Below are 26,645 nucleotides of genomic sequence, written 5' to 3'. Positions count from 1 at the left end.
CAGAATTTTCCTCTGCCCCTCCCTCCGTGCTGCTGCCTGCTCCGGGCTCTGGACTGGAATCCATGAATTGATTTTTGATGGAATTAGCTGTCGGCAGTGCGAGGAACAAATCTGGAATATCCTCCCCCATCCCTGGGCCTTACTCACGGAGGAAAGCAGGCGTTGTCTGGCTGAAGAAAACTTGTGATCCCTCAGCTCCAACTCAGGAAAAAGCTCTGTTTTATCTTTTTTAGTTGACAAAATAAAAATGATGTTTTGATGATCGATTGTTTCTTGTGATTCTGTAGGTAGATTGCACTCAGTTGAGCAAGTCTTTTGTCCTGTTTGTCATTGGAGGTGGAAGGTCAGCTGGGCTGGCAGGTCTGAGGTGGCTTGCTCACATGGCTGGCGGGCGGCTGGGGCTGTCAAGCAGAGCGCCTGGCTTCTCCTTCCTATGGCTTCCCATAGCGTGGCTGCTGGGTTCCGAAAGAGAGTATTCCAAGCACGTGATGGCATCTGCTGCCCTGCTTGGGAGGCTTTTTTTTTTTTTTTTTTTTGGAGGACATTAATTCTTCAGCCTGAGACTGATTTGCAAACCATTCGAGAAATATGGCTCCATTGCTGCTCTGTTGTTCGTCCCTGCTAGGGCGTATGTATCATGACTTACACATTTGACTAGTGAGGCAATTTGGAAGACCAGCCCAAATGCAAGGAGTGGGGAAATAGACTCCACATTTTGATGAGAGGAGTAGCAAAAATGTGCAGCCATCTTCAATTGATCACAAGTGGCTTTTCTAGAAAAAACTGTAAGTTCACCCAGATACCATGTCCCAGTGATGGGAACTCCATTTCCCTAACATAACCTAAATTTCTGTTCACGATTTTAGAACTGCAAACTGTGGAACGTGTTTTTCTATCATATCTCCCACCCTGTCTCTTTCCCCTTCCACTTTCCCTGTGTTTTGTTTGAAGGGGAGGTGTTTTTCATCAGCAGTTAGTAACATTGCTAAAGAAGATCAAACAGGTGGCCAGGACTTCTCAGTTCATCACTCTGGATATTTGCTATAGAACTGCTGATAGAGCGATGAGCTAGATGTTCATTGCCCCTTTTCCAGCCATGGTTTTTATTCTCGTGGGATACGGTGCTAACCACCACCTAAACAGACTTATTCAGATATTTGTGGAGCATCCAAGTGCCAGACACTTACAGGTGCTGGGAATGAAGCAATGAACAAGACAGAAAATTCCCAGCCTTTGCAATACTTAAATTCTCCCAAGGAGACTGACCGTGAACAAGTGAGTAGACAGACACTTCCAGGTAGTGAAAAGTGCTATGAAGAGAATTCAGCAGGGTGAGGGAGTGGAGGTGGGTGGGCCAGTGCCCTGTATGGTAGTCAGGGAAAGTGCCTCCCTGAAGAAGTGATGCTGAGACTTGAATGAAGGGAGGGAGGGAGCCTTGCAGGTCTGGAGGCTGCTGTGGGAGCACGCTTCTCAGGCAGCAGGAACAGCAAGTGTAGCCTGTGTTAAAGGCACAATGAGGAATCGGATGCCCAGCCAAACACTGGGCAGGATGGCCTCCTGAAAGCGGTGGGGAGCCAGTGGAGGGATTTCAGGAGGGGAGTGCTGCCATCTATCTCTGGCTTTTTTAAAGATGCTCTCTGTGTGGGAAAGAGGCAAGTCCCAAGCCTGCTGGTAGGCTGGGAAGTGGTGGCATGCTCAGGAGAGTCTAGGAGAAAGGATTCCCCAGAGGGACTTGCTTGTCCCAGAATGAAGGTTTGGGTTCAGGGATGGTGGTTTTAGGGAACACAGCACTGGGCCCCCAACTGTGAAGGAGAGAGGAGGAGGGAGCTCAGAAGGACTGAGTATAAGCTGAAACATGATACTACAGGGAAGGGAAGGGATGCTGACAATCGTGGGCTGTCCCACTGGGGGCGTGGTGCTGGTGAGCTGCCTCAGAGGGAGAAGAGCCACAGTCACGACGGGAAAGCACACAGCACAAAGGAGAGAAGCCCAACAGCTTGGGTTAACTGGCATCTCCTACAGGCCCCATCCCCAGTAGAGCCTGTAGTTTTCAACTTTGGCGCTGACTTTGGCAGGCAGAACCAGAAGGTATCTTGCTTTTCCCTATAGTAGTCTCACTTGTCTGGAACTTCCATCTCGACCATTCCTATTTCCGCTTTTAGACTAAACTCGGGCTTCTCTAGGAAGTCTGCTGAAAATACATCCCATGCCCAGTGTTTTGTGGTTTTCTTCCCCCAACCCTGTAATTGCTGGCCTTACGCAATCATCTCTCCTACTGGACTGTAACCCGTTTGAGGACAGGGGCATAGTGCCAAGCACGGTACAATAAGGAAATGTGCATGTGTTGGGAATTCATGTTAAAAATATGCCAGGGGCTGGCCTGGTGGCACAGTGGTTAAGTTTGCACCATCCGCTTCGGCGACCCAGGGTTCGCTGGTTCAGATCCCAGGTGTGGACATGGCACTCCTTGGTAAGCCATGCTGTGGCAGGCGTCCCACATATAAAAAAATAGAGGAAGATGGGCACGGACGTTAGCTCAGGGCCAGTCTTCCTCAGCAGAAAGAGGAAGATTGGCAGCAGATGTTAGCTCAGGGCTAATCTTCCTCAAAAAAAAAAAAGTGACATTTACTGATGGGGGCTGAAACAGGCTGACTTGACTGAACATGAGTGGAGGGGCAGAGTCCCTGGCCTCATGGCCAGGCCCTGTGGCTGCACAGGAAGGTGGAGACATGTACAGGTCAGAAGTCATCATCCAGTACACTTTTTCTAATCACGTTTATGGACTCTCTCAGCATTCTTTTCAGTGGGCAAACAAAATAGCCCTGGAGAATGCTGGCCCAGAAGGCTGTTTGAGTCCTGCCTTGCAAACACATCCACCCTCGCAAACATGTTCTCGGGGTTCAACTTGCTCTGCCACTTACCACACTGGAACCCTTACAGGCAGGCCGCCACGCCTCTCCTTTCTGCCAGAACTGCGGCCACCATTTGGATCTCATGCACTTTCTCTTATGAATTCTTCACCACCCATGAGATTAAGTGCGTTATCTCCATTTTATGGGTAGAAGCAGCTCAGTGAGCCAACTTGTCCAAGAGAGCAAGGAAGAAAGGATATTCTCAGCCAGGTCCACACAAGGTGGCCCAGGTTGTGCCCTGGTCTCCTCCCATGTCTGGATGACTAGAATAATCACTATAATCTCTGGCCCTTCAAGGTCACCCAGCTGCCGTTTACACCCCTGCTCAAGAAGCTTTCTCCTGGCTCCCTCATCTCCTCCCTCTCTGGCCCATGAGCTTCCAGCTCACATTTCTCTCCGGTCTACTCCAGATTCTTCTACACTTGGGCCAAGAACAGTGTGCTGCTCTGCTCAAGCTGTTACTTTTATTTATTTATTTTTGCTTGAGGAACATTTGCCCTGAGCTGACATCTGTGCCAGTCTTCCTCTGTTTTGTATGTGGGTTGCTGCCGCAGCATGGCCACCAGTGAGTGACGTAGGTCTGCACCGGGAACTGAAGCTGTGTGGCCAAAGGGGAGTGCACCAGGTTTACCAACGAGCCCGTAGGGCCGGCCGGCCCCAAGTCCTTCCTTTTAATTGGATTTGTAGAACTTCCACCTGAGTCTTCCTTTTCTATCCCATTCTTTCTAAGAAGGCATTTCTGATTTACCTGTCCCACCCACAGGCGGGCTACGTGAGCACAGTAAATCCTATGGAAGGAGTAATTTTGTACAACTTGTCTGAGTGGCAGTTTTTCCTATCTATCCTCATGTATTTTGGTTTTTTTTTTTTAAAGATTTTATTTTTTCCTTTTTTTCCCCAAAGCCCCCTGGTACATAGTTGTATATTCTTAGTTGTGGGTCCTTCTAGTTGTGGCATGTGGGGTGCTGCCTCAGCATGGCCTGATGAGCAGTGCCATGTCTGCACCCAGGATTCAAACTGACGAAACACTGGGCCGCCTGCAGCGGAGCACGCGAACTTAACCACTCGGCCACGGGGCCGGCCCCTGTGTTTTGGTTTTAATTCCCCATTTATCTTACTGATCCTCTCTAGCAGGTTTCCAAACTGGGCCATTTTTGAGAGTGGAAGGGGTGCTGTTAATAGTTAGGCCTGGATAACGTGAGCAGGCTGGACCTCCGCAGACTGACCAGCCAAGATTTCTAGGAGACTGGAAGCTTCTTGAGTTGCTGTTTTATGTCGCAAGACTCTTAGCTCACAGCCTTAAGTCTAGTGTAAATAGTAAAAAAAAAAAAAGAAAAGAAAAAAAGCACAAAAAAACAACCAATTAGTAGTAAACACAGCACACTTGATAAGAATATTGTGGCCTCAGAGACTGCAGGCTGAGAAGAAAGGCTGTCTCTAAAACGATGAAGTTGAACGCCCAGGAGGGAAATGTTGGGAGAGCCAGGAGGCTCCCCACAGCTGACCAAAAGTAGGCAGGCCGGCCTGAGACTCCCAGGCCAGTGCCTCTTGGGGAAGACCCACAGTGGGATTAACAGAGAAGGACTCAGGAAAGCCGCTTGGGGCCAGAACTTCAAAACATATCAATTTGAGGATTCCTTCCAGCCAAATATTTAGATTTTGCCTGCTTTGTATCTCACCTTTTCCTGGCTTAGGTGCTAGCCAAAATAAAGGTGATCTTTTTTTATTTATTTACACAGGACCCAAGGAAGCAAGTCAGGAATTTTAGGACCTAAGTAGAGACAAATTTAAGGCCTATTGTTTTCCTTTCTTTTCCTCCTGAAACTTTAGATTACGTAACTGATATCATCTGATGGTTGCACTAGCTCAGAGCTCATGAATTTTTTTTCCCCCCACCCTAGCAGGGCCAGCTTTTCCTATCTTTTTGAACTCAAGAGTTAATATCCTTGAGTATCTGCTTGGGGCTAGCTGGGAGGTTCTGCCCCTCACCACCTATGTAGGGCAGAAGACGGGGAGCTCCTGATTGCATTACCTGCTGGGCCAGGGTCAGCCGGCTGCCCCTTACGCTTCTCTTGAACAGCACACAGGTACAGTTTGGAGAGATGCTTCACTCACAACAAGCTTCCCTTTTTGGAATGAAGTGGAATTTCTGAGAAAGCTCCGTATCTGAGACTTAGAATTATTTCTCATTACCATCATTTTCTCATTAGAGGAAAAAAACCAATGTATTATGAATGGTCCTGGGAATTCAGGCTTATAAAGAGGAGTTGGACTCACTGGTTTTACCTTCAGTGTCCCCAAATGTTGACCTTTTTTCTGATTGCATCTTATTACTAGTTACTTGGCGTTTCCCTGCCTGAAGTCTACTGGCCTGGGTGTTGGGGTTCCCTGACTCGGTGCCAAATCCTGCTGTAATTAGAGCTTCTTTCAGACCGCAGCTGTTAAGAGCTGTGCACACTTGTGGGAAGAGGGATGGGTGAACTCTGAGGGAGCAGGGCTTCATTTCTGCCTTGCTGGGCCCAGCGACAGTTCCTGATTGCCTGGTTGGGCAGCTGACTGGGTCCTTTGCAGTTGGTGGGTTTATCCCTATTTGTCCGTTGTGATTCCAGCACAGGTTGGGCCCTTCTTCCCCAGGTCACATCACTTAAGACTGGAATGCGGCTTTTCTGCCACCCAGTTCTTTTCCCTGTTGGACCAGTTTCTACTGGTTTGCCCAGGCTCCTGGTCCCACCCTTTGTTGAGCTTGGTTTCTGTTCCCCACGCCCTTAAAGGCCTTCAGTGTCAATGGGTGCTTAACCCGAGATGTCTTGCCTTGTATTTGTATGTCTCCTTTCAGTTGTCCCCTTACCCCACCATGCCTGTACACCCTACCTGGGACCCTCTAGGTCTTTGGTAGGTGGGGGCCTCCAATGCTCTTTTCTGTTGGAGTTTTCCCCTTGGGAGTGGGAAGGGGTGATACCCTGTAAACTGTCCAACCCTGGGGCTCCTTTTCCTCTCGTGACTCCCTAGTGTGGGTGACAGGTGACTCGTTAAAGCTGGTCGCCTGGCCTGGCTCTGTGGCCGGCCGGTGCCCCTTGGCACTTGTGGGTGTGTCCACGGGATTAGGTTTCCTCTTGTTGGAGTGTGTGTGGTGGGGTGGTTTCAATTAATCGCCTAACAAACTGTTAACTTGAAAAGGGTTTAAAAAGAAATCCATTTCTTGACAAGACTAAGGCCTTTTACACTGGAGATTTGGTTTGAGCCTCCTCTGTTCTTGTTCATTTTGCCTTTTACTCACAGAGGAAACTGCTGAGAAAGGCCCTGGTGATTCCTGGGGTGTTGGGGAGAAGGAGGTGCCCTGTCAGAGTGTGCCTGGCTGTCCTCTACCTTTAATGCTCTCCTTGAGAAGGGGCAGTTTCAAGGAGTGCTGTGGAAAGAGCCCAGGCTTATCCCCATGCTTCACAGACACATGGGGTCCTTGCCCCGGCCCCCTGCTGAGGAGTGGGCGCTTACTGGCCTTAAGAGAAGTCACAGGCCATCTACTCCTTCCTCGATTGGTCCCTTCCCACTTTAAATTCCTGCCTGTGAACAACTTTTTCCGACAGCAGAAAATACTTGCTTAACCTCTTGATTTGTAGGCAGTGCCTGGTAAGGTAACCTGCTCTTAAAATTGTCAGTGGATGTGACAGTGTGACCTTGGGCCCTCGGGAAGGCCAGAGTTGGACCTTTCTTGCCCAAAGCAGAGGACAGCTGAGTAACTTGGAGGGAGGAGTCCAGCTACTCAAGACGATAGAACTTGCTGGAATAGGAAGAGAAAGGAAAAATTTTTATTTTCGTGGTGTGTCAGACGGAGAAAATGTGGCTAGTCATATTTAAAACCCTTTTCTGTTATTCATTTTATTCTTACGGAGTCTTTATTTCTACTCCCCTTCTCAAGGCAGTTTTCCCCAGGTGATGAGTGCCTTCTCTCGCTTCGTATCCACCTGTCCGCGGGATCAGCCCCACAGGCACTTGAAACCCCTTTGCTGCTTTAGGGAGTGAAAAGGTTTCAGGTGCACAATGTTGCCCACTGTTTAAGAAGTGAGGACTGAGTTACACGGCCACCTACAGAGTCTGGCCACTTTTTTTAAGTCAGCCCCCGAACACCACTGACTCTGTGCACAACACAACAGGTTAAAACTCTGCCTCGCTTTTGCCCCTTCGGAGGAACAGGAAAACTGTGTAGCTATGTCTAAATCTATCTTTTCGTGTCTGGTTGGAAAAAATCTATAATTTATGTGGGCAGCGATCTCAGTGTTGGAACAAATCTCTTTTATTTGCTGCTGGAAGCTGCATGGGCCACTCATTAGTACATCAGGGGTCAGATGCATGCCGGGGCGGCAGCTGGGACACTAATGATTTCATACGGCTTTGTGTGACCGCGGGCTGCCTGTGGTGCTGTAAATCCGACTCGGGGTTCTAATTTTTTCAAAACCTCTGGGGAGTTGGTCCATCACTTGCCCCTTGTGAGATAGAACTTAAGATAATATTTATAGTGGAGGGCAAAGGAAAAATAATACCTAATGGGAACATCATGGGAAGAATGGTAGCAACCTATTAGAAATAAATTATGTGGGGCCATTGGAGGAACTCATTTATGGGCTCAACGAGTATTTATTAGGTCCTTAGCTATGAAGAGCGCCATGCCGAGGCCAGGCTCCAAGCTTCACCCCGTCAGCGCTAGGTTGTCGATGGGGGGTTTCTCCCTCACTTATTTATATTTCTTTTTGAGGTATAATTTACATAAAACAGATTATTATAAGCGTACATTTTGAGTTTTGATAATTATGTACACCTGTGTACCCACTCTTCCCTCAAGATAACAGAAGGTTTCCACTGACCCAGAACAGCTCCCTTAAGTTCCTTCCAGTCACACCTGCAGCTTCTCTGATTTTTTTCCATCCTACATTAGCTTTTGCCTTCATATAAATGGAATTAGGCAGTAGATTACCTTTTGATTCTGACTTTTTCCAGCAAGCACGTGCCTTTGAGATTCATCTGTGTGAATGCACACATCAGCAATTCATTTTCATTGCTAAAAGTATTCTGTTGTGTGGATTTACTGCAGTCTGTTTCTCTGTTGATGTGCAAGCTTTGTTTTTATTTTTGAACTGGAGGAATTTTTAAACACCCAAGTTTTACTTAAGTAAATAAGTTTATTTGTTAAAAACTATGTTCGGTAGGCAGTAATCCATAACAGTTCTAGCATGTTTCACACTGTCATTCAATGTCATATAACTTGGGTCTGTTGGAGGAAACCCCAAAAACAGATGTGCTGCTTGCCACCGTCGAGAAGATGCTCTTTTACCATGGCCCCGTGTTAAAGCCTTCAACAGGTGTGAGGGAGACGCCAGGCCGTGGGCAATAAGCCCTGTGTGTCTTGCTGGGCATGTGTTTTGGGACATCATGATTATCATGTCTTTCTGTGACTTCACAAAGGCTCTGAGAAATGCTGCCAGTAGCCCCATGCGGGAAGTACTGTCTTCTGCCTGCCTTTTCCTACCCAAACCCCCATACCTCCTCCCCACCTTGACCTCTGCCCTCTAGCTCGCCTGGAGGATTTCTCCTGCCCTGTAAAACTAACCACAGCTCCCTGAGTAGGGTTACAGAAAAACACATGCCTGGGTTATACCCATCCTTTCTTGCCTCCTAAATGCCCTTTCTTGAGTCACATTGACTGCTGTACCCTCAGCTTTAGGAGGGGGCTACCGTAGGAAACATTCTTGAAACTATTTTGTCTGTGTCTCTGGCAAAACTGGTGGAAGGTGTTGTGTGCTGGGCTGCCCAGGGTGTCGTAGTTCTCTGGGGTTTCAGTGCTTGAGGGTTTCCTTCCAGGATGAACTCATTTTCGTACTTTTTAATGATTCTGACAGTTCTGTGAGCCGAAAACTGGGTTACTTCCCTTTTTACCAAATCAGCAAGTACACTCAGCCAAATTCAATCATTCAACTGTGGAAACAGAACTTATTCATCTAATTACCTGTGCCTTTTTATTTGGTTTTAGCTTTAAAAAGGTAATGGTTCTGTTTTTGTATATGTTAATATTAAAAAGCTGAGGGCTCCGGAGGGTCCTTGCAGGGGGAGGAAGAGGGTGTGTGAGGCCCTGAGACATTGGGACAGGGACAGATTGCTGGAATATAACGAGGGGACTCCCGGCTCTGCGGTGCTGGGACCTGATCCCACAATCAGGAGCGCAGGTGATGCAGAGAAAAAGGAGCCCAGAGGGTCTGAGGAAAGCTTGTGGGTTGGGGCACTGAAGGAGCCCCGCTGGGTTGGCTGCTGTTGGGAAGTGGGCAGCCGTGGTCATTGAGAGTGTGAAGATTTTCTCCTAAAAAATAGGGAAGGGATCATGATGTGGCTTTTGGGGTGGCACAAAAACATCAAGCGAACAACATGAGACGTTTCATGATCATCAAATTATGCTTCTCCTTTGGCACCAGCAACCGTGTTGAGTATAAATTTAGAGCTAATAGCATCCTTCATTTTCACCCCTTCGTTTTCAGATTTGTCCTGACCGTAGAGCCGAGAAACTGGGTGTAGAGCTGAGTGGGCTGCGCTTGCACTCCACCACCAGGGAGTCCTCATTCTTTCTGTTGTATGTCAGCCCGGGAATGAATCTTACTCCGCTAGCTGGCCAAACAGGTGGTGGTAGTGTCTAAGTCTTTACCCCCGCCTTTCCCCCACCTTTGCGATTAGATGTGCTCTGACATTCAAAGTTTCTGATTTTAGGAAGTTAATAACTCTGCATGTACGTATATTAAGTAACAACACCACAAAATAGTGAGTATTAGTGTTTCTTCAGTGAAATATATGAAAACTCACACTAACTCGTATAGGTACAAACCATAAATCATTCTCATGCCAGTTCAGGTTTTGCTGCTAAGTAGCTTATGTAAAAATTTTTTGTTTCCAGAGTCTGTTGGAATTTGGGATTTTGCAGAAGGGGAATGGTGGGTTTGTAGGGGGCCTCCCCTGTTTGTTTTGCTGGGTATTTGAATGGCGCCCTCTGGGACTCGAGTGTTTTTGTTCTTAACACCTCTCTTTATGTTCCCTGAGACCCTTCTGCTGTCCACCTCTAGTAGAGACATTCCCAGAAGTGACCGCACTCTCCCCATGTCCTCGTATCAGAACACTCTCCTCAGCAGCCACTGCTGAGGACACAAAACACAACAGGTCTGGCTTTCTTGCTGCTCTTCTCTGGGCTTCTTTTATTTTTTAAATTTTTTTGAGGAAGATTAGCCCTGAGCTAACTACTGCTGATACTCCTCTTTTTGCTGAGGAAGACTGGCCCTGAGCTAACATCTGTGCCCATCTTCCTCTACTTTATATGTGGGATGCCTACCACAGCATGGCCTGCCAAGCAGTGCCATGTCTGCACCTGGGATCCGAACCGGTGAACCCCAGGCCGCCGAAGAGGAATGTGGGAACTTAACCGCTGCGCGGCTGGGCTGGCCCCTCTGGGCTTCTTTTAAATTGAAGTGTGGTCTACATACACTTTGAGCTGCTTCTCCACCTCCAGCGCCCACTGAAGCCTTCCCCCCAGCCAAGCAGAAGTGGTCTTTAACTCCTCGTGCCAACATTGACCTGCTTGCCTGGTGTCCCTCTGCTGGCTTTTGTGTATGTTTGGTCTTGCTGGGAACAAAAATTGGCAACCTTTGTTCTTGACGTGGATGGAAGTTAACCTGACTTAAAGTGATTAATTCAAGAATAGTTTTCTATCCACACTTGCAAGTAGGTTTCACCCCCCAGTACATCAAGCGATGTAGCAATTGGATATATTACTAAACTGAAAATTTTGGGTTGTATAAAGAACAAGGATATTCACTGCAGTGTTGGCTTGTGATTTTTCAAAAATCAGGAAGTAGGGTTACAATTCTATCAGCAGGTACTAATTAAATAAGTTGTTGTACATCCACAGTCTGCATACCATGCAGCCATTCATAAAGCAGGCAGCTTGACCCGGAACATACTCCAAGTGAATACGGTTAAGTGAAAAAAGTCTAGGATAACGTACTCGTATTTTTGTCTTTAAGAAATTCACATATGCGTAAAACATAGCATATTTTTGGCTGGTTATGTAAAAATAGAAACAGTTGAGTGAGAAATTGCAGGAGATTTTAAAAAAACTATTTGTACTTGTGTCTCTTTCTGTATTAAAAATGCATGTATGGAGGCCAGCTGGGTGGCACAGCCATTAAGTGTGTGCGTTCTACTTTGGCGGCCCATGGTTCGCCGGTTTAGATCCCAGGTGCGGACATGGTACCACTGGGTAAGCCAAGCTGTGGCAGGCGTCCCACATATAAAGTAGAGGAAGATGGGCATGGATGTTAGCTCAGGGCCAGTCTTCCTCAAAAAAAAAAAAAAAACAAAACTTGTATGTTCCTTACATAAATTTTTTAAAAAATGTTTCAGACCCTCCCCTTCTCCCCCCAAAAAAGGTAACTTGTCCTGCGTTGGGCTCTGTTGTCTTGACCTGGTGGTGACTGTGCAAGATCGAAGGTCCGGATTCCTTTCTTTCCCTTCCTCCCCAGCCCCCCAAGGCCGCAGCTCAGGCAGCACACGGCCAGAGATGCAGGAGGGGCTTCTGCCTCAGGTTTGGACTGTGGTTTTGGAGCTTTGGCATTCACTGTGTTTTCCCTAGATCAAGAAGACCTTGGTTTTGAGGTTAGTGAACAGACTTAGTTTTGTGGCTGGACTTTGCTCCTTGAACTTGGTTTACCATTTTTCCATAGGAGAGCCTGCAGAGTGCCTCACAGATAAGGCTTCTGGTTGTCACTGGCCATCCTCAGTTCAGTTCATTGCTATAGTGGGAAACTTAGAAACCCTCTTGGGTGGGTAGAGACCTCCCTCTGTCCAGGCCTGACTCTGTGGGAGCCAAATGCCCCCAGTCATTGTAAGAAATCTCAAATAATACATTAACAGCAGTTAATACATTTCAGTTGGAGCATTTTGACGATGAGAGGCCCTTCCATCCTTTCAGTTTACATTCCTCACTGATCTTGGTAGTTGTATTTTAAACTTTCAGATGTGTGGAGTTCCGTGGTCTATGTGTTCCTTGTTGCATCACAGGTAGTATGAAAAGTAGATTTCCAGAAGCACCCATGTGTGAACACGCACACAATGTTGTTAAGTAACAAAGCACTTTATTTAAGTGCTGGCTAAGGTAAACCTGCCTGCTTGGTATTTTTATTTATTTATTTTTTCTTGAACCTCCCCCGCTTCCTCCTGCTGGGCCCACATTCCTAGGTCTTTGTCTCTGCCTGGTATTTTAGAAATTTTGGGAGAGGAAGGCAGTGGGTGGGGCATGTTAGAAGCTGGGGGCAGGGAAGGGGGTGGCTGCTTGCAAGGTCAGAGGTCGAGCCTGCTCTGTTCAGCTAGGGCAGCCAGATTGTCGCCATGTGAGGCGGGGGCGGGGGCGGGGCGTGTCCATGCATCTGCTGGGGAAGCCCCAAACAGGCAGCTTCAGGCCCTGGAATTCCTGCCACCAGAGGACCATTCCTTCCCCACTTCCCAGAGTCACAGTTCATGGTCTCTGCCACCTTTCTGACTGTGGACCCTCTGAACAGCCCTCCAGTTTATTCTTTTAAAATAATCTTCCAGCTGGTTCAGAGAGAATTGTACCCATGTGCATCCTTACCTATTGACTGAGTTTTACAAGCTCTAAAATTGTGGGTTTTCAGTATGAGAAATTGCAGAGGACATGTGGAGCTTCTAAATGGAGTGTGAAATTGTCCTAAAGCTTCTCTGCAACTTTTCGCTCGAAAGTTTATAACAATTGATCACGGGGCCGGCCCGGTGGCACAGCAGTTAAGTTCTCACGTTCCACTTCAGCGGCCCAGGGTTCGCCAGTTCGGATCCCAGGTGTGGACATGGTACCGCTTGGCAAGCCATGCTGTGGCAGGTGTCCCACATATAAAGTAGAGGAAGATGGGCATGGATGTTAGCTCAGGGCCAGTCTTCCTCAGCAAAAAGAAGAGGTTTGGCAGCAGATGTTAGCTTAGGGCTAATCTTCCTCAAAAAAAAAAAAAAAAAGTTCACATTTTCAGGTTTTGGACAATGTGTTCTTTTTAAAATCAATGGTTTATTAATTACAAGCACCATGAGGCTATGCTTTTACTCACCCATAGCTTTTTATTATCAACTAGCTGCTCCCTTTCCATCCCCACCCCCAGCCCCAGCTCTGTTCCTTAGAGTCAGCCTGGAACTGCAGAAGCATGGGCACTTCTGACATCTCGGTGTGTTCTAGGCGCTTAGAGCTGCATCCATCCCATGTGAAATGACACCAGGCAGGATTGCATCCAGGGGCACCCCTTTCGCCCATTTTGGATGTATCTGGGCTCTCAATACTGCATGCGAGGGGCCTGGTGTTTCGGTCACCCTGCTGCCATGTGTTCTGACCAGGATTTCTTCTCCAGCCACTTCATCTGCACGTTCCTTTAAAACCTACCATTTGTAAGATATCTCCTATGCACACCATTATCCTGGCTCTGGATTTTAACAAACCTAAAACCCAGAAGAATTACCTTAATTCCTTGCAGTTGCACAATTGGCACCTGGAGCCTGGCTTGTTGGCTCGGTCCAGAGTTATTCAGAGCCTTTTGGTTTCTTAATGTTGAGTCCCTGGAGATAGCGTTCCTGGATTTCAGGGGTGGAAGGGATCTCCCTGAGGTATCTAGTGAGACGCCGTGTGTTTCACAGGAGACTGAAGCCCAGACAGGTGACTGTAGATGGCCCAATGGCCAGGTAGTGCCAGGCTCAGGCTAACAGCCTGAGTGTCTTTCTCACCCACTGCCTGTGCAGTTGAGCGCTGTTACATTTTCATGAGTGTGCAGACTAAAGAAAGCAGGGGGATGCTTGCTAGTCAGCCCACACAGCTGTCCTCAGAAAAGGTAAACCCTGAGAAGAGGTAAAGAGAAGCTGTTTGGCAAGAGCTGGTGAACAGAGAGTGGAGAGGCCTTTCATTCTAATTTAAAAGGAGCCTTCTGATGGAAGGTTTTCACACTTCACATTAGCACACGGATGAGCCATCCGTTTACTCTCGTGACAAATGGAGGGAGCAAAGGGAAGGAATGTGGTTGGGCTGTTGAAACTGGTGGGAGAATTGCTTTAGCACCATATCGTAAAAAGAAACTGTCCAGGAATTTTCCCCAAATGTATCCATCTTAGCATCTTTGGGTTAGTGTTTAAGATTAGCTTGAGAATTTTCGATTTATCTGATTAGAAAGATAAGATCATCTCTCAGTGATGGGTCTGCTTTAAAAAGTGATTGGCCTTTAAGAAGGCAAATTGCTGTCACCTGGTTGCAGTCTACCATGGTCACTAAAAAGTACCGCATGGGACAAAATTGGTAGTAAAGTTATAAACCTGATCACATGTCCCTCGTATAAAATAGAGTCCATAAAACTTGCCATATCACAACCGTTTCTTAAAGCTGGGAACAGAATGTCCTAAATCTTTGCTATTTCGGAATCCGGAAGTTCCCAGAGAAGCAGCCTGAGCCTGCTGGATCACGCACCTCCCTCTTCCTGCTCTTATCCTGAGTGGAGCAGGCCTGTGGCTTGACCGAGCCGTTTGGGAGATCACTTCCTGGTGGACGTGCTCCACGCCAAGACTCTGGTCCGTTAATAACCTGGAAAAGAGGAGAATCAGCGTTCTCCCTCTGCTTGCCCTGGTCCCTCACTGCATGGGACTTTCAGCCTAATAGGAACTTCCTGGCCACCACCAGCGCTCCCTCCCTGTCACCATCTCCCACAACACTCCACGCTGCTTCTCGGTCAGGACAGGCTCCTGTTCTGTTCCACGCAGAATCTCCTTGTCTTGAGTCTCACACCCTGGACCTCCACAATACCTAGCAAGGTGTTTAGTGCTCTGGATGAGGTAGCCAGTACCAGGCATGTGTTGGAACCAGCTTTTTAGAAGGCTTCCGTTGGCCTCCCTGCTCTGCCCTTGCTAGCTGTGTGGGCTTAAGCACGTCATGACCTCTTGTCTTCATCTGGGGATTAAGTTTGTCGTGTATGTGAAAGAACCTCCCTTGGACACCACTTCCCTGCATGTTGCGTGTTGGCTGGCTTTCCCTCATACCCAGGTGTACCTGAAGCAAATTTAAACTCTGCTCTTGGAAGCAGTCCAGCAAACATTTACAGACAGTGATCCTAAGTGCCCTGCTCTATGAAGGGATACAACGAGACTGGCCCAGTTTCTGTGCCAAGGAACTTTCGCTCTTGAGAGCTCCTCATTTATCAGCAGGTGGAGGCCGTGCCAACCCTTGTCTCTCCCTCCCAGCATGCTGGGCCCCAGGGAAATACAGAACATCACATAAAGCAGTTCTGTCAGCACGGGCTGCCTCCCAGGGTCAACTCCTTGGAACAACTTGGCAGGAAGAAGAAAGACAAGAAGCTGGCTGGCCTTACCACTAGCTTTTTGCCTTCGTTCCAGAAGCTTAAGCCCATAGCTTGCTTGAATGCCTGGGAGAACCATGCTGTGCACTTACACTAATCTCCTGGATGGGAGGGGGTGGGGGTGGCAACAAGCCATGATGGGTGGGTGGTTAATACCGGCTCCTAACCTTGCTTCACACACCCAGAGGCTGGGGTGTCAAGAGAGACTTTTCTGGTATATTCTTTTATTCAGGCCACCAATCTCAGACCAGGGAAACATAATCTTAGAACTTTTCTGGGTAATTAATCTAAGATACAGAGAAATCTCTTATGTCAGGAGGATTGTTTTGTTTCATCTTTGCCTTTCAAGTCCCTCAGTTATGGCTCTGAATGAAACTGGAGAGGAAGGAGGAGTTGGTTGTTTTTTCCTTGATTTGGGGCTGAGCGGGTGGGAGAGGAGAGCAAGTTGTGCTCACAGTTGACTGCACTGCTCTCTCTCCTTGTAGGGGTGTGCTTGCTTATTGGAAGGGGGTGGCTGGGAGTGTGGGATCCAGAGCACCCCTGTTGTTGTCCCGACCCCCGTCCTGCATCTCTCATTAATGTCTGCCCCTCTCTGGTCCCCAGGTGCTGCACCTGTACTGTGACACTTGCTCGGTGCCCATCTGTCGTGAGTGTACAATGGGCCGGCACGGGGGCCACAGCTTCATCTACCTCCAGGAGGCGCTGCAGGACTCACGGGCACTCACCATCCAGCTGCTGGCTGATGCCCAGCAGGGCCGCCAGGCAATCCAGGTCAGTTCTTCCCCACCCTTCACCTATTTCCCTTGTTCCTTCTTGTGCATAAAACCTTTCCCACTCCCTTTCAGATGGCATGTGTAGATTATGGGGCAGACTCCAGTGTGCTGGAGCCATGGAACAAGGACCCAAGTGAGCTCATGTGACATCCACGCAGCAACAGTCCCTCAGGAGTCGGGGAGCATGCAGGCCTCCTTGCAGTCTTATGAAGATGAGAGGGATGTGGCCAAAGTTACTGGCCAGTCAGGGCTTGTTCCAGACCCCTGGGCTGGGCCTCCCTCACATCATCTGCCTGTTTCCCATCCAGCAGCCCCCTCCCCAAGTCCAAGTGGACCGTAGCATGCAGGACTGCAGAAAGACTAGGCACTTAATGGTTTTCAGTCAGAGAGCATTGCTGTTCAGATTGATTTCTCTGTAGGTGAGAAATCAGTAAGCATGGAAAGTTTTACCCAAGGTTCAGAGTCCCAAACTCTTTCCTGGGTGATAAGGTCACATCCTGATAATTTAGACCCTTGTTTCTGTTGAATTCCCCATCCCTTTGGGGTTAGGAAGTGACAAGTGTAACCTTGGGGCATAGCAAAGTTCTCTTACATAGGCGGTTAAGAGTGTTCCTGAATTGAATTAGAATCTTCCTGCCTGGTCCGGGTGACAAGGTTTTAGGAAAACAAAAAATCATGAGATGTTTGCCTTGTTTTATAGAATAAGGTTGAAAGTCAAGAAACACTGCTAATCCTTGAGAAGAAATTGAATAGGAAACTACTGGTATTTACATTCTAGAGTATTTGAATAAGTGAATTGTTTAAAGAATAAGATCTTTTTGGAAGTGGTAAGGAATTGATCACGTGCTCTAAAGGAGGCGGAAGGATGTTTTAGGATTTTAAGTTTCTCGGCAGCTATCACATTCCTGTGCATGATATTGAAGTAATCTTTCCAATGAGTCAGACTGTCTCATATTCAAGTCGTAAAATAGGAAGTTTGAGAGTCTATTTTCTAGAATGATTCATTCCGTCATATTCTTATGCCAGAGTGATGTGCTTTCTTTCAAATGCCTTCAGAGTGTCTCTTGGTTGTTGTTAACTTCTTGTTTGCCAGCGTCCCCACTAGTGCATAATTCCTTTTTATTTTTCAGTGAATCGGTGTCCCCTTGGATGAAGTGGTTGGTGACTTCCATTTTTATGCCACTACAGTTAGGACCTTCTCAAATGCCTTAGCCTGCTGGTGTCTCCTGAACACTGGCTGATATCTGGGTCCTGCTCCCTAGATTGTGGTATAATCTGATCAACGCCTTCTTGCCTTTGAAGACAAAACACTCAGGGAGTCCTTGAAACATGATTGAGAGAATTGCTGGTGCCCTCTGTGCTTTGTTGGCATCAGCCATTCTCGGGACAAAAATGAGTTGTGATGATTTGCTACAGGCTGAAGGAGACATCTGTGGTTAAAATGATGAAATCTCAGGGAAGTGGAAATTTGAGCTTTTTGTAAAGAGAAGAGAGAGAAGTAGAGGGACAGAAAACTTTGCCTGCCTTGCACAACTTTCTAAAGCAAATACGGTCAGTGTCAGCTGGGAGTCTGCTGTGTGAGTAGTGAGAAGCACCTAGGAGTGAAATTGAAATATTAGTTGGTACTGCTGTGTCTGATGCCAGTATGAATACTGGATCCTGGGGGTTTGGGTGGAGGAGTCAGGTGGCAGGTGAGTACTTGGGGTGAGGTGGAAGGCTTGGTACGTTAATAATGTGTATGGCCGTACTCAGGTACACCTGCTGAACATCAACTGCATGGATTAGGAATTGACTTTCTAGAAAGTCCTTTTTTAACCGTGGTGTTTGTGTGTAGCAGGGGGGCTATGTTGTGCCCTTTCGTGGCTCTTGGTTATAATTCTTTAAAACCTACATTTAGCCAGTGATCTGAAGATTGGGGTATGATTGGCACCCGTTTCTGTTTGAAAGTCCTTATCAGATTCTCAATGCATTGACCATTGCTAGAAAACTATCTGGAGGCCCTCTATGAAAGTGGAGCGTTGAGATTCATGCCTGTTAAAAAAAGGAGTCCCCGTGTGTTGGTAGAGAACACAGCGCCTCTTTCCCTCTGAGTTAACTGTGATACCAGCACACGCCTTTGGGAGCAGGGAGGGAAAGCTGAGGTAAAGATTGAAGACAAGTTAGCTTTGCTTAACAACATTTGCCCAAAAAGCCAGTTTGTTCCCTTGCACACCACAGAAACAAGCTCTGTCCCCAAGGTCCGAAGACTGGTGTGACCCAGTTTTCGTTGTGAACCAACGTTTTGCACATGGGTTCCTTGTAGGGGTCAGTCAAGAGTTATGTGTTACTGGAACTGACTGTGAGTGAGCACAGGAGGAGCCTGGGGGTTCACCGGTTCGGATCCTGGGTGCGAACATGGCACCGCTCGTCAAGCCATGCTGAGGTGGCATCCCACATGCCACAACTAGAAGTATACAACTATGTACTGGGGGGCTTTGGGGAGAAAAAGGAAAAATAAAAAATCTTAAAAAAATTAATTTATTTTTTTTCTTCTCCCCAAAGACCCCCAGTACATAGTTGTATATTCTAGTTGTTAGTGCCTCTGGTTGTGCTCTGTGGGACGCCACCTCAGCATGGCTTGATGAGTGGTGCCATGTCCTGTGCCCAGGATCAGAACCGGTGAAACCCCCGGCTGCCGAAGCGGAGCGCGCGAACTTAACGACTTGGCCATGGGGCCGGCCCCTAAAATTTTCTTTATTTATATAAAGAGATATTTAGATTTCTGTGTCGGTGTACAAGTGTCTTCTCCTTTGTTGGTCACTAAACAATGGAAAGAATGACAGCCCCTGAAATTTTGAGATGCGCCCCGCAGGGTAAAATGTGACCTTGAAATGCCATAAAAGAACACAGTGATTTGGGTGCAGGTTGCTTCAGACACTTGATATCTTCATGGAGTGGGTCAAAATGTTAATGAAGTAAACAGCCCAACCACAGAATTTTTACGCTATCATTTAATAGTGTTTATACTGAAAAGTACACCTGAGGTGGTGTGAAGACTTTTCTTAAAGTGAACATTGGAGAAGGAAGGAATACAGTCAGTTAACATATAATTTGGGGCAAGTGGTAAATTTCTTGAAAATATACATATAATTTGTCCCCTGCCCCCTTATGTTTTAAAGAAATTCATTCAACCCATATAAACCAAAACAGAGAATGATTCTGGTCACAGGGTAAGAAGAGTTCTGATTTCTTTCACAGGAAATATTTAAATAACAAGTTTGATTTGGAAATCATTGGTCTAAGAAACGCCTAGATTTGTTTTTTTTTTTTTTTTTTACTCTTATTAGTGTTAATTTATTAAGTGTATCATTCAGGAACTCTTAAAAGCTGCTTATTTGTACAGGCAAATTGGCAGATCCAAGAAACAGTAGATATTCTAGAAGTAGGCTTTATTTTGCTAATAAGAGAGTTAAGAAGACATCAGACCAAATCAGGGGTGATGAAGGGGGGTGAAGGAATAGATTTAAATCCGTTGGAACAAACACTAAAATCAAAACTTAGCTGGATTAAAGGGTTACGTGGAGGGGAGGGGGGAAAGCATTAAATATAATAATAATAAAGGTAGATATATATTAAATTCCTAAAGGCATGAAAGAACTCTAAGATTAGAAGTGATACTAGAAACTTCTGCATATTAAAAGGAAAACAACAAACTAGAAAATATGCTGGCAAATAGTTACTGTATGAAGAGATCATAAAAGTAGGTACAATAGGAAGACACAGATAAAGGAATGAAAGAGATGAAAACATACCTTACAAAGAAAATCCAACTACTTAATATAAATATACGAAAACATAATCAGCCTGAGCAGTAATCTAATTAAAATGACATCAGGATACTATTCCGGACAAATAACTGACTGTGTGTTGCACCATGCTTACTCTGTGGGTGGGAGAACGTGCGTTGAAAACTGTCAAAGCCTTGAACCTGGAGGCACTTTTCCTCCTTTGGGACTCTCCTGTAAGGCGGTGACCTGCATTCTGAAGGTATTCGTTGCACCATTGTGAATTGTCAATAGGAGTAAGATTTTTTAGCCACTTAAATTTATAAAAAGTTTGTGATCACATTTAACACGCACATGCACATAAACACACACATCGTGTTAAGTAAAATGAGCAAACCATGAAGTTGGTTCAAGAAAAATGATGCAAAACCAGAAAACAGTACTCAGAAAAATAAGGGGAGGTGGTAGAAATAGGCCAAAATATTAATAGTAGTGTTTTCTTGATTATGGTGGGACTGAGGCACTTTTTTTTCAGTTTTACTGAGGAAAACTGATACACAGTAGACTACACATATTTAAAGTGTGCGACATGTTTGACGTGTATTTCACCCAAGAAAACATCACCACAGAGAGTGTGAGCATGTGCATCACCCCCAAATGTTTGTTTATATCCTTATCGTAATCCCTGCCTTACTGCTCCCATGTTCCCAAGCAACCACTCTTTTGCTTTCTGTCATAGACTAAGATTTTGTTCTGTTTTTGATCAATTAGGAAATGAATTTAGCAATGAGTAACAGGCCTTCTCTCTGCTCCCAAAAAGTAGTGCTTTAAATACTCACGATTTTAATCTCCTCTATTTAAAAAAAAAAAAAAAGTCTGGAGATACAGGTAGTCATCGGAGAAGGCTTCACTTCTCCCCTACCATTTCTAGGTGTCGACATTCATCCCTATGGCCCAAAATGGCTGCTGGAACTCAAGCAGTCACATCTGTGTTCTGAACAATTAAAAGGAAGTGGGCACGCCTCCTGCCTTTTGTAGAGATTTCCCATAAGTCTTGGCATAACAATTACTCTATCTGTTCGCCAAAGCCCAATCTCATGGCCACATCGGTTGCAAGGGAGTTTTTTATGCAAGCTCAGTATAGCCTGAAATAGCTAGAGCTCTGTTATTTTTCATCTGATGTTAGTAGTAAGTCAGTAGTAGTAATAAAGATGAAATGCACGTTGTAGACAACCAGCTATCTTCGCCCTACCCTCTTCCTAATTTCCTTTATTGGACATGAGTTGTCTACCCAGTTAGAGAAGTAAACATTGGCATTCTTCATGTTAAAACAAGTGTGATAGATATTACAGCATTTAACACAAAAATGAGAACTGAGGTTAATGACTAAGCATAATTATTTTAAATTGTACAAATGAAATTGTAAATTAATCTAGACTTTCTGGACTTCTCTGGTCCCCCAACGTCTGTTTTTGTTCGGTCATTTTATTAGACCAAGTCACCTGCAGACACTCCTGCTTGCCACGATGGCAGGTTTACTGCAGTGAATGCCGAGAGTGCCCGCCGTCTCCTGTGAACTTACATCACCGTATTTACTCTCCCAGAAAGCAGATCAAGGAAACCTTTTTTTTTACTATTACAGATAAGGAAATGGAAGAACAGAATTTAGTTGCTTTGCCCAAGATCCCAGATCTCATCAACCATAAGTCTTCCCTTTTCATCCGTCAGAATTAACAACGTGTTTACTGAGCTTCTCCTCTGTTCCAGGCACTGAAATAGGTGCTTTATATGTGCATAGTAGTGTCTGAGGTGTGGATGTTGTTCCTTCCATTTTGCAGAGAGAAAACTGCTTCAAAGAGATTTAGTAACCTGCCAGAGGTCACACTGACTGTGAGCAGAGGAATTGCGTTTGAATACAAAACTGGTGGTTACTTCTTCTCATTTTGGGAGGCAGGCGTGCTTGCGCGCTCGCTCGCTTCCCTCCCGACTCCCCCCACCCCCCACCCCCCAATCCATGACCCAATTAAAGTTTTTCCCATGCTGTATTAATTGGGACTCTTGGTTGCAGTTGACTGTAGGGGAATGAATAGTCTCAGGTGACCAGGTAGAAGAATATGGATGGATCAGGCTTCACGTATCCAGGGACTCAGACCTTGGTGCCAGCACTCTGTCACTTAGCGCGGCCCTTTTCTCCACAGTAACCTCATTTTTGCTGCTGGACATGGGCTTCGTCCATGCAATGGAGAGAAGGGTGGGCATAAATGGAGATGTCTTCAGGCTTGTGCTGTTCCATTCTAGCAGGCTGCCCTCAGGGAAGGAGTGAGTTCCCCTTTTCCTCTCCTCTCCTCTTTTGGGGGTGGTTGGGCAGGAGCTGGAAGGTCTATATGTAAAATCCCAGGGAAGAGCCCCTAATTGTCCTGGCGTCAGTCATCATTCATGCCTCCTTGGGCACTGTGGCTAGAGGCACTAGGATTGGGAGCTCCCTTTGGACTGAATGGATGAGCAAGAACACACCCCCAAAGGAAAGGACACTAGCCAGGTAGGTTTAAGTCCTTACCAACTTTACAACACCTTTAAGTGAGTATCAGTGCCATTTTACAAGGTATCTGGACTTGGTACAACTTGAGGGTGGTGTTTTAATTTCCATTTACCAGCTTCTGTTCAGAAAATACTTTTGTAGGAACTTCATTCCCTTTCTTCAACCAGGGACATTTGTCTCATAGTTTCTCCTCCAGAGTTGGGATAATATACACTCCCTAGAGGCTTAGCAGAAATGTTTTTGCCTTTCGTCAATCACTTCTGGACCCCAAATTATACCACTGACCCATGTTGACGTGTTTGTGCCAAAAGGTTTGAGACTTAGTCTGGCTCCTCTCCTGTAACAAATAAGCAGCCTCGTGCCGCATGCAGTTGTATGTTAACTTCCCTAGCAAGGTTATCTTGTCTTGGGCACCTATTTTCCTCCAGTCCTGATGTCCCCATCCACTTATTTTCAGGATTTATTTGTGTGTGGGGCTGGCCCCGTGGCTGAGTGGTTAAGTTCACATGCTCCACTGTAAGCGGCCCAGTGTTTCGTTGGTTCGAATCCTGGGCGCGGACATGGCACTGCTCATCAAACCACGCTGAGGCGGCGTCCCACATGCCACAACTAGAAGAACCCACAACAAAGAATATACAGCTATGTACTGTGGGGCTTTGGGGAGAAAAAGGAAAAAATAAATAAATAAAAGGTAGATTTCCCCAACCGTTTTTTTTTCCCCCCCAATTTTTGTGGGGGTGGGGTGGGGGGAGGAAGATTAGCCCTGAGCTAACTGCTGCCAATCCTCCTCTTTTTCGCTGAGGAAGGTGAGCCCTGAGCTCACATCCATGCCCGTCTTCCTCTACTTTATATGTGGGACGCCTGCCACAGCATGGCGTGCCAAGTGGTGCCTTGTCTACACCTGGGATCCTAACTGGCAAACCCTGGGCCGCTGAAGTGGAACGTGCGCACTTAACCACTGCGCCACCAGGCCGGCCCTTTTATCCAGTGTTAAAATACAACTGTTGGAAGTAGTTGACTATGAGCCAAAGTTCCTAAGTTACGTCACTGACTCACAATTGTCTTTATTTAGCATGGCAATCTTAGTTCTAGAACAGAAACCCAGAAGTAAATCTTTCAATTAATTCTAGATCCTGTAAAGAAAATTTACCCTGATGAGGGTCTGGAGTCACCCACAACAAAGCAAGCATGGAAGATGTCTCTGGTCTACCTCATCAGTGTTTTAAGGGTGACCACTTATTTTTAGTGCTTTTACAACATTCTGTTACTTTCGCTTTGACTCTTCAAAGTACGACAGTTTGCTCACTTACGTAATTAGAGTATTTCACAAGGTGCACTGATTCACTGAGGATATCATAATCAGGACAAGAATATAAGTATTTCACATAAGAGAGCCTTGATTGTTTAATTACCTATTTCTTTCATCCCATTTAAGATGCTGTTGATTAGAAGATACATATTTATTTTATATACAACTAACGGGGGGAAAAAACTCGCCTACAATTTAAGATGTTAAATGTAATAAAAATTACATTTTAGATTGCACTGCAGGAGTTCCCACATCTGGTGTGGTGGCCTGCGAGTTTACAGGTGACATTTGCATACTCTGTTACCTTCTATCAGGACGCTGTAAATGCCGGTCATCAGGCCACCACTGTTCCCCATAGCAGACATCACTAATGGCTATCGGACACTGTAAATGCCGGTCATCAGGCCACCACTGTTCCCCATAGCAGACATCACTAATGGCTATCTGCACTCTTTCCTGTAAAACTCATATTTGTCTTCAGACTCCTTCTCTGTAGTGTGACAGTCCCTCAACAGTCAGCTGGCATGCACTGATTCCCTGCCCAGATTGAGACCCTCAGCTTTCCGATTTTTGGCTGGATCGGTTAACATCCAAAAGATAACATTTTTTTCTCAAGCCCCATGCTTATTGAGTGGCATTGTTTTTCTTGCTTCAAAGTATATATTTCTGTTTCCCAAGCTTATGCAGCCCTTTTACCCACTGCCATATTCCCCAACCAAGCCCCTCTTGTCTCCTTCAAATGCCCTGCTTCAGAAAATAGGGACTAGTTTGGCAGGTCCTGGTCTGCACATCTTGGAATGGAATGCTTGCCTAGGTTGTGTACTATCTGGAGAGGAAATACCCATTTTGTCTCTATGCACAGGGCTTTTATGACTCAATCTTGGGGATGATAGTGTCCTTGCATGCTTGGGCAATGACTCAAATTGCAGTCATATCTTTGCACCCTTTCTACCTGTTTGAAAAATGGAAGAAACAGTTCTTATTATAGAATGGAAGTTCCAAACCCAAGGGCCTTCAGGGACCTGGCAGGAAACACGCGGGAGTAAGTCTGGCGAGGAGACACTCACAATGTAAACTCTCTAGGTATGCAAAACGGGGTGGTCATTGCTCTCTCCAGCTGGTTCCTGCCCTGCAGGAATGTGGGCCTGTTATTCCCATATCTCCTGATTTTTATGGTAGATAGTTTGGTAAGTAATCTGATGTTGGTATAGATAGAAAGCAGTTTGCTGCCTCTGCTTTCCATTGAGGAAGCGTTAAGAAATGTGGACATCGGCTTGGTTGCCTTAGTCGGATATTGTCTTGGGTGCCACCTCTGTGCTAATGAATAGCCAGCACATCTGAACACAGGGCGAGCCGCTCTCTCGGCTCTAACCCACCCTTTTGCACTAGTGCTGTGTGATGCTGAGGCTGCAGCACTTCACACCGCGTATCTGGAAGGAGAAAGGGACTTGCGTCTTCCTTTTGACTTCCTGTTCTTAGCAGCAGCATTTTTCAACCTGGCAGCTGAAGTTGGTTCCACAGTGAGCTGGGCACGGCCCGTCCTCCATACTTCTGGGTTCTGTAACCCCAACTTCTCTCTGTTTTTCCAGCCCAAGGGGAGGACGCTGCTTCCTCCAGTTGCTATCTCTAATCCTCATTGTACCCTCTGCCCTGAATTCCCTCCATTAAATTATCTCTGTTTAAATGTCTTGTGAGGTTTCTGTTTTTCTGAATGACTGACTCCTGACGGACAGCCTGAGACATCCACAGTCTACCACCCCATTATGATGTCTGCTTGTGTGCACACTTGATTGGTCCTTCTGATTTTTTATCCTTAGGGTAATTGGGATATATCCCTCTGCTTCAATTTGTGGGCTACTGTATTAGTTTCCTAGCGCTACTGTAACAAATTAGTAAACTGGATGACTGAAAACAATAGGAATTTATTCCCTCACAGTTCTGGAGGCTAAAAGTCCAAAATCAAGGTGTCAGTGGCACCATGCTCCCTCTGAAGGCTCTCAGAAAGATTCTTTCCTTCCTTCCTCCTAGCTTCTGGTGGTTGCCAGCAATCCGTGTGGTTCCTTGGCTTGTACCTGTATTGCTCCCAATTTCTGCCTCCATCTTCACAAGGCCTTCCCCCTGCGTGTCTGTGTGTCTTCTCTTGGCCTTAAATGGATACCAGTCATTGGATTTAGGACTCATAATCCAGTATGGCCTCATCTTAACTAATTACATGTGCAAAGACCTTATTCCAAATAAGGTCACATTCTGAGGTTTCAGGTGGGCCTGGATTTGGGGGGCACAGTATTTAACCCAGTACAGTTACCTAGTGCTTTGATATACATGGTTACGGCCATAGACATGAACAAATGTAAAATGTATAGATTGTTCCTGTTGCAACACAGTGGCTGAGTACCATGGACTATGGACTTAGCCCCCAGTTAGTTTGATATGTAGTGACCTTTGGGACAAGATTGTAAAGGTGGAGCAGAAACATTATGGGAAGGTGTTCTTCACTTCCAGTTTCAGGAAGGAAGTGGCATCTGAGCTCAGTTTTGAAATTTAGGGCGAATTGGGAAGAGAGGGCATTCCAGACCAGGGTTGATAGCGTGTGAGGCGTCTAGATCAGCCCACGTGCCAGCTCTGATCAGCTCAGGGGATCCTTAGACCTCACAGGGGTTTGGCTGAAGAATGCAGTGAGCAGTTAACCATGTCAGCCATGGGGGCAGCTGCAATGTGTGGGTGTGGCTCCCGTGCCATTAATGTGTCATCCAGACTGAGAGGATTAAAGGTGGTAAATAGGGCCCCCAGTTGTAGATGACCAAACGAGTCATATCTTTTTTATATTTTTATATTTATATAGTCATATATTTTTAAGCATATCTTAAAAATAAGCCAGGTTGTGTATTGTTCACTTCCATGTATATGAAATATCCAGGGTGGACAGGTCTGT

General features: G+C 46.2%; 1 protein-coding gene across 1 annotated transcript in view; it reads left to right on the top strand.

Annotated features, from left to right (window-relative positions):
- TRIM71 (tripartite motif containing 71) overlaps nucleotides 1–26,645 on the top strand; it is a 67,376-nt gene that overhangs the window by 31,782 nt on the left and 8,949 nt on the right. Inside the window, exons 4-6 of the mRNA XM_070492559.1 lie at nucleotides 15,932–16,099; nucleotides 16,174–16,234; nucleotides 25,103–25,233. Coding sequence (XP_070348660.1) covers nucleotides 15,932–16,099; nucleotides 16,174–16,234; nucleotides 25,103–25,233 — 360 coding nt within the window. The remainder of the gene's footprint in view (nucleotides 1–15,931; nucleotides 16,100–16,173; nucleotides 16,235–25,102; nucleotides 25,234–26,645) is intronic.

Source organism: Equus asinus, chromosome 21 (assembly GCF_041296235.1).
Source record: "Equus asinus isolate D_3611 breed Donkey chromosome 21, EquAss-T2T_v2, whole genome shotgun sequence".
NCBI classification, from domain to species: domain Eukaryota; kingdom Metazoa; phylum Chordata; class Mammalia; order Perissodactyla; family Equidae; genus Equus; species Equus asinus.
This window is presented reverse-complemented; position numbering and strand designations above follow the sequence as displayed.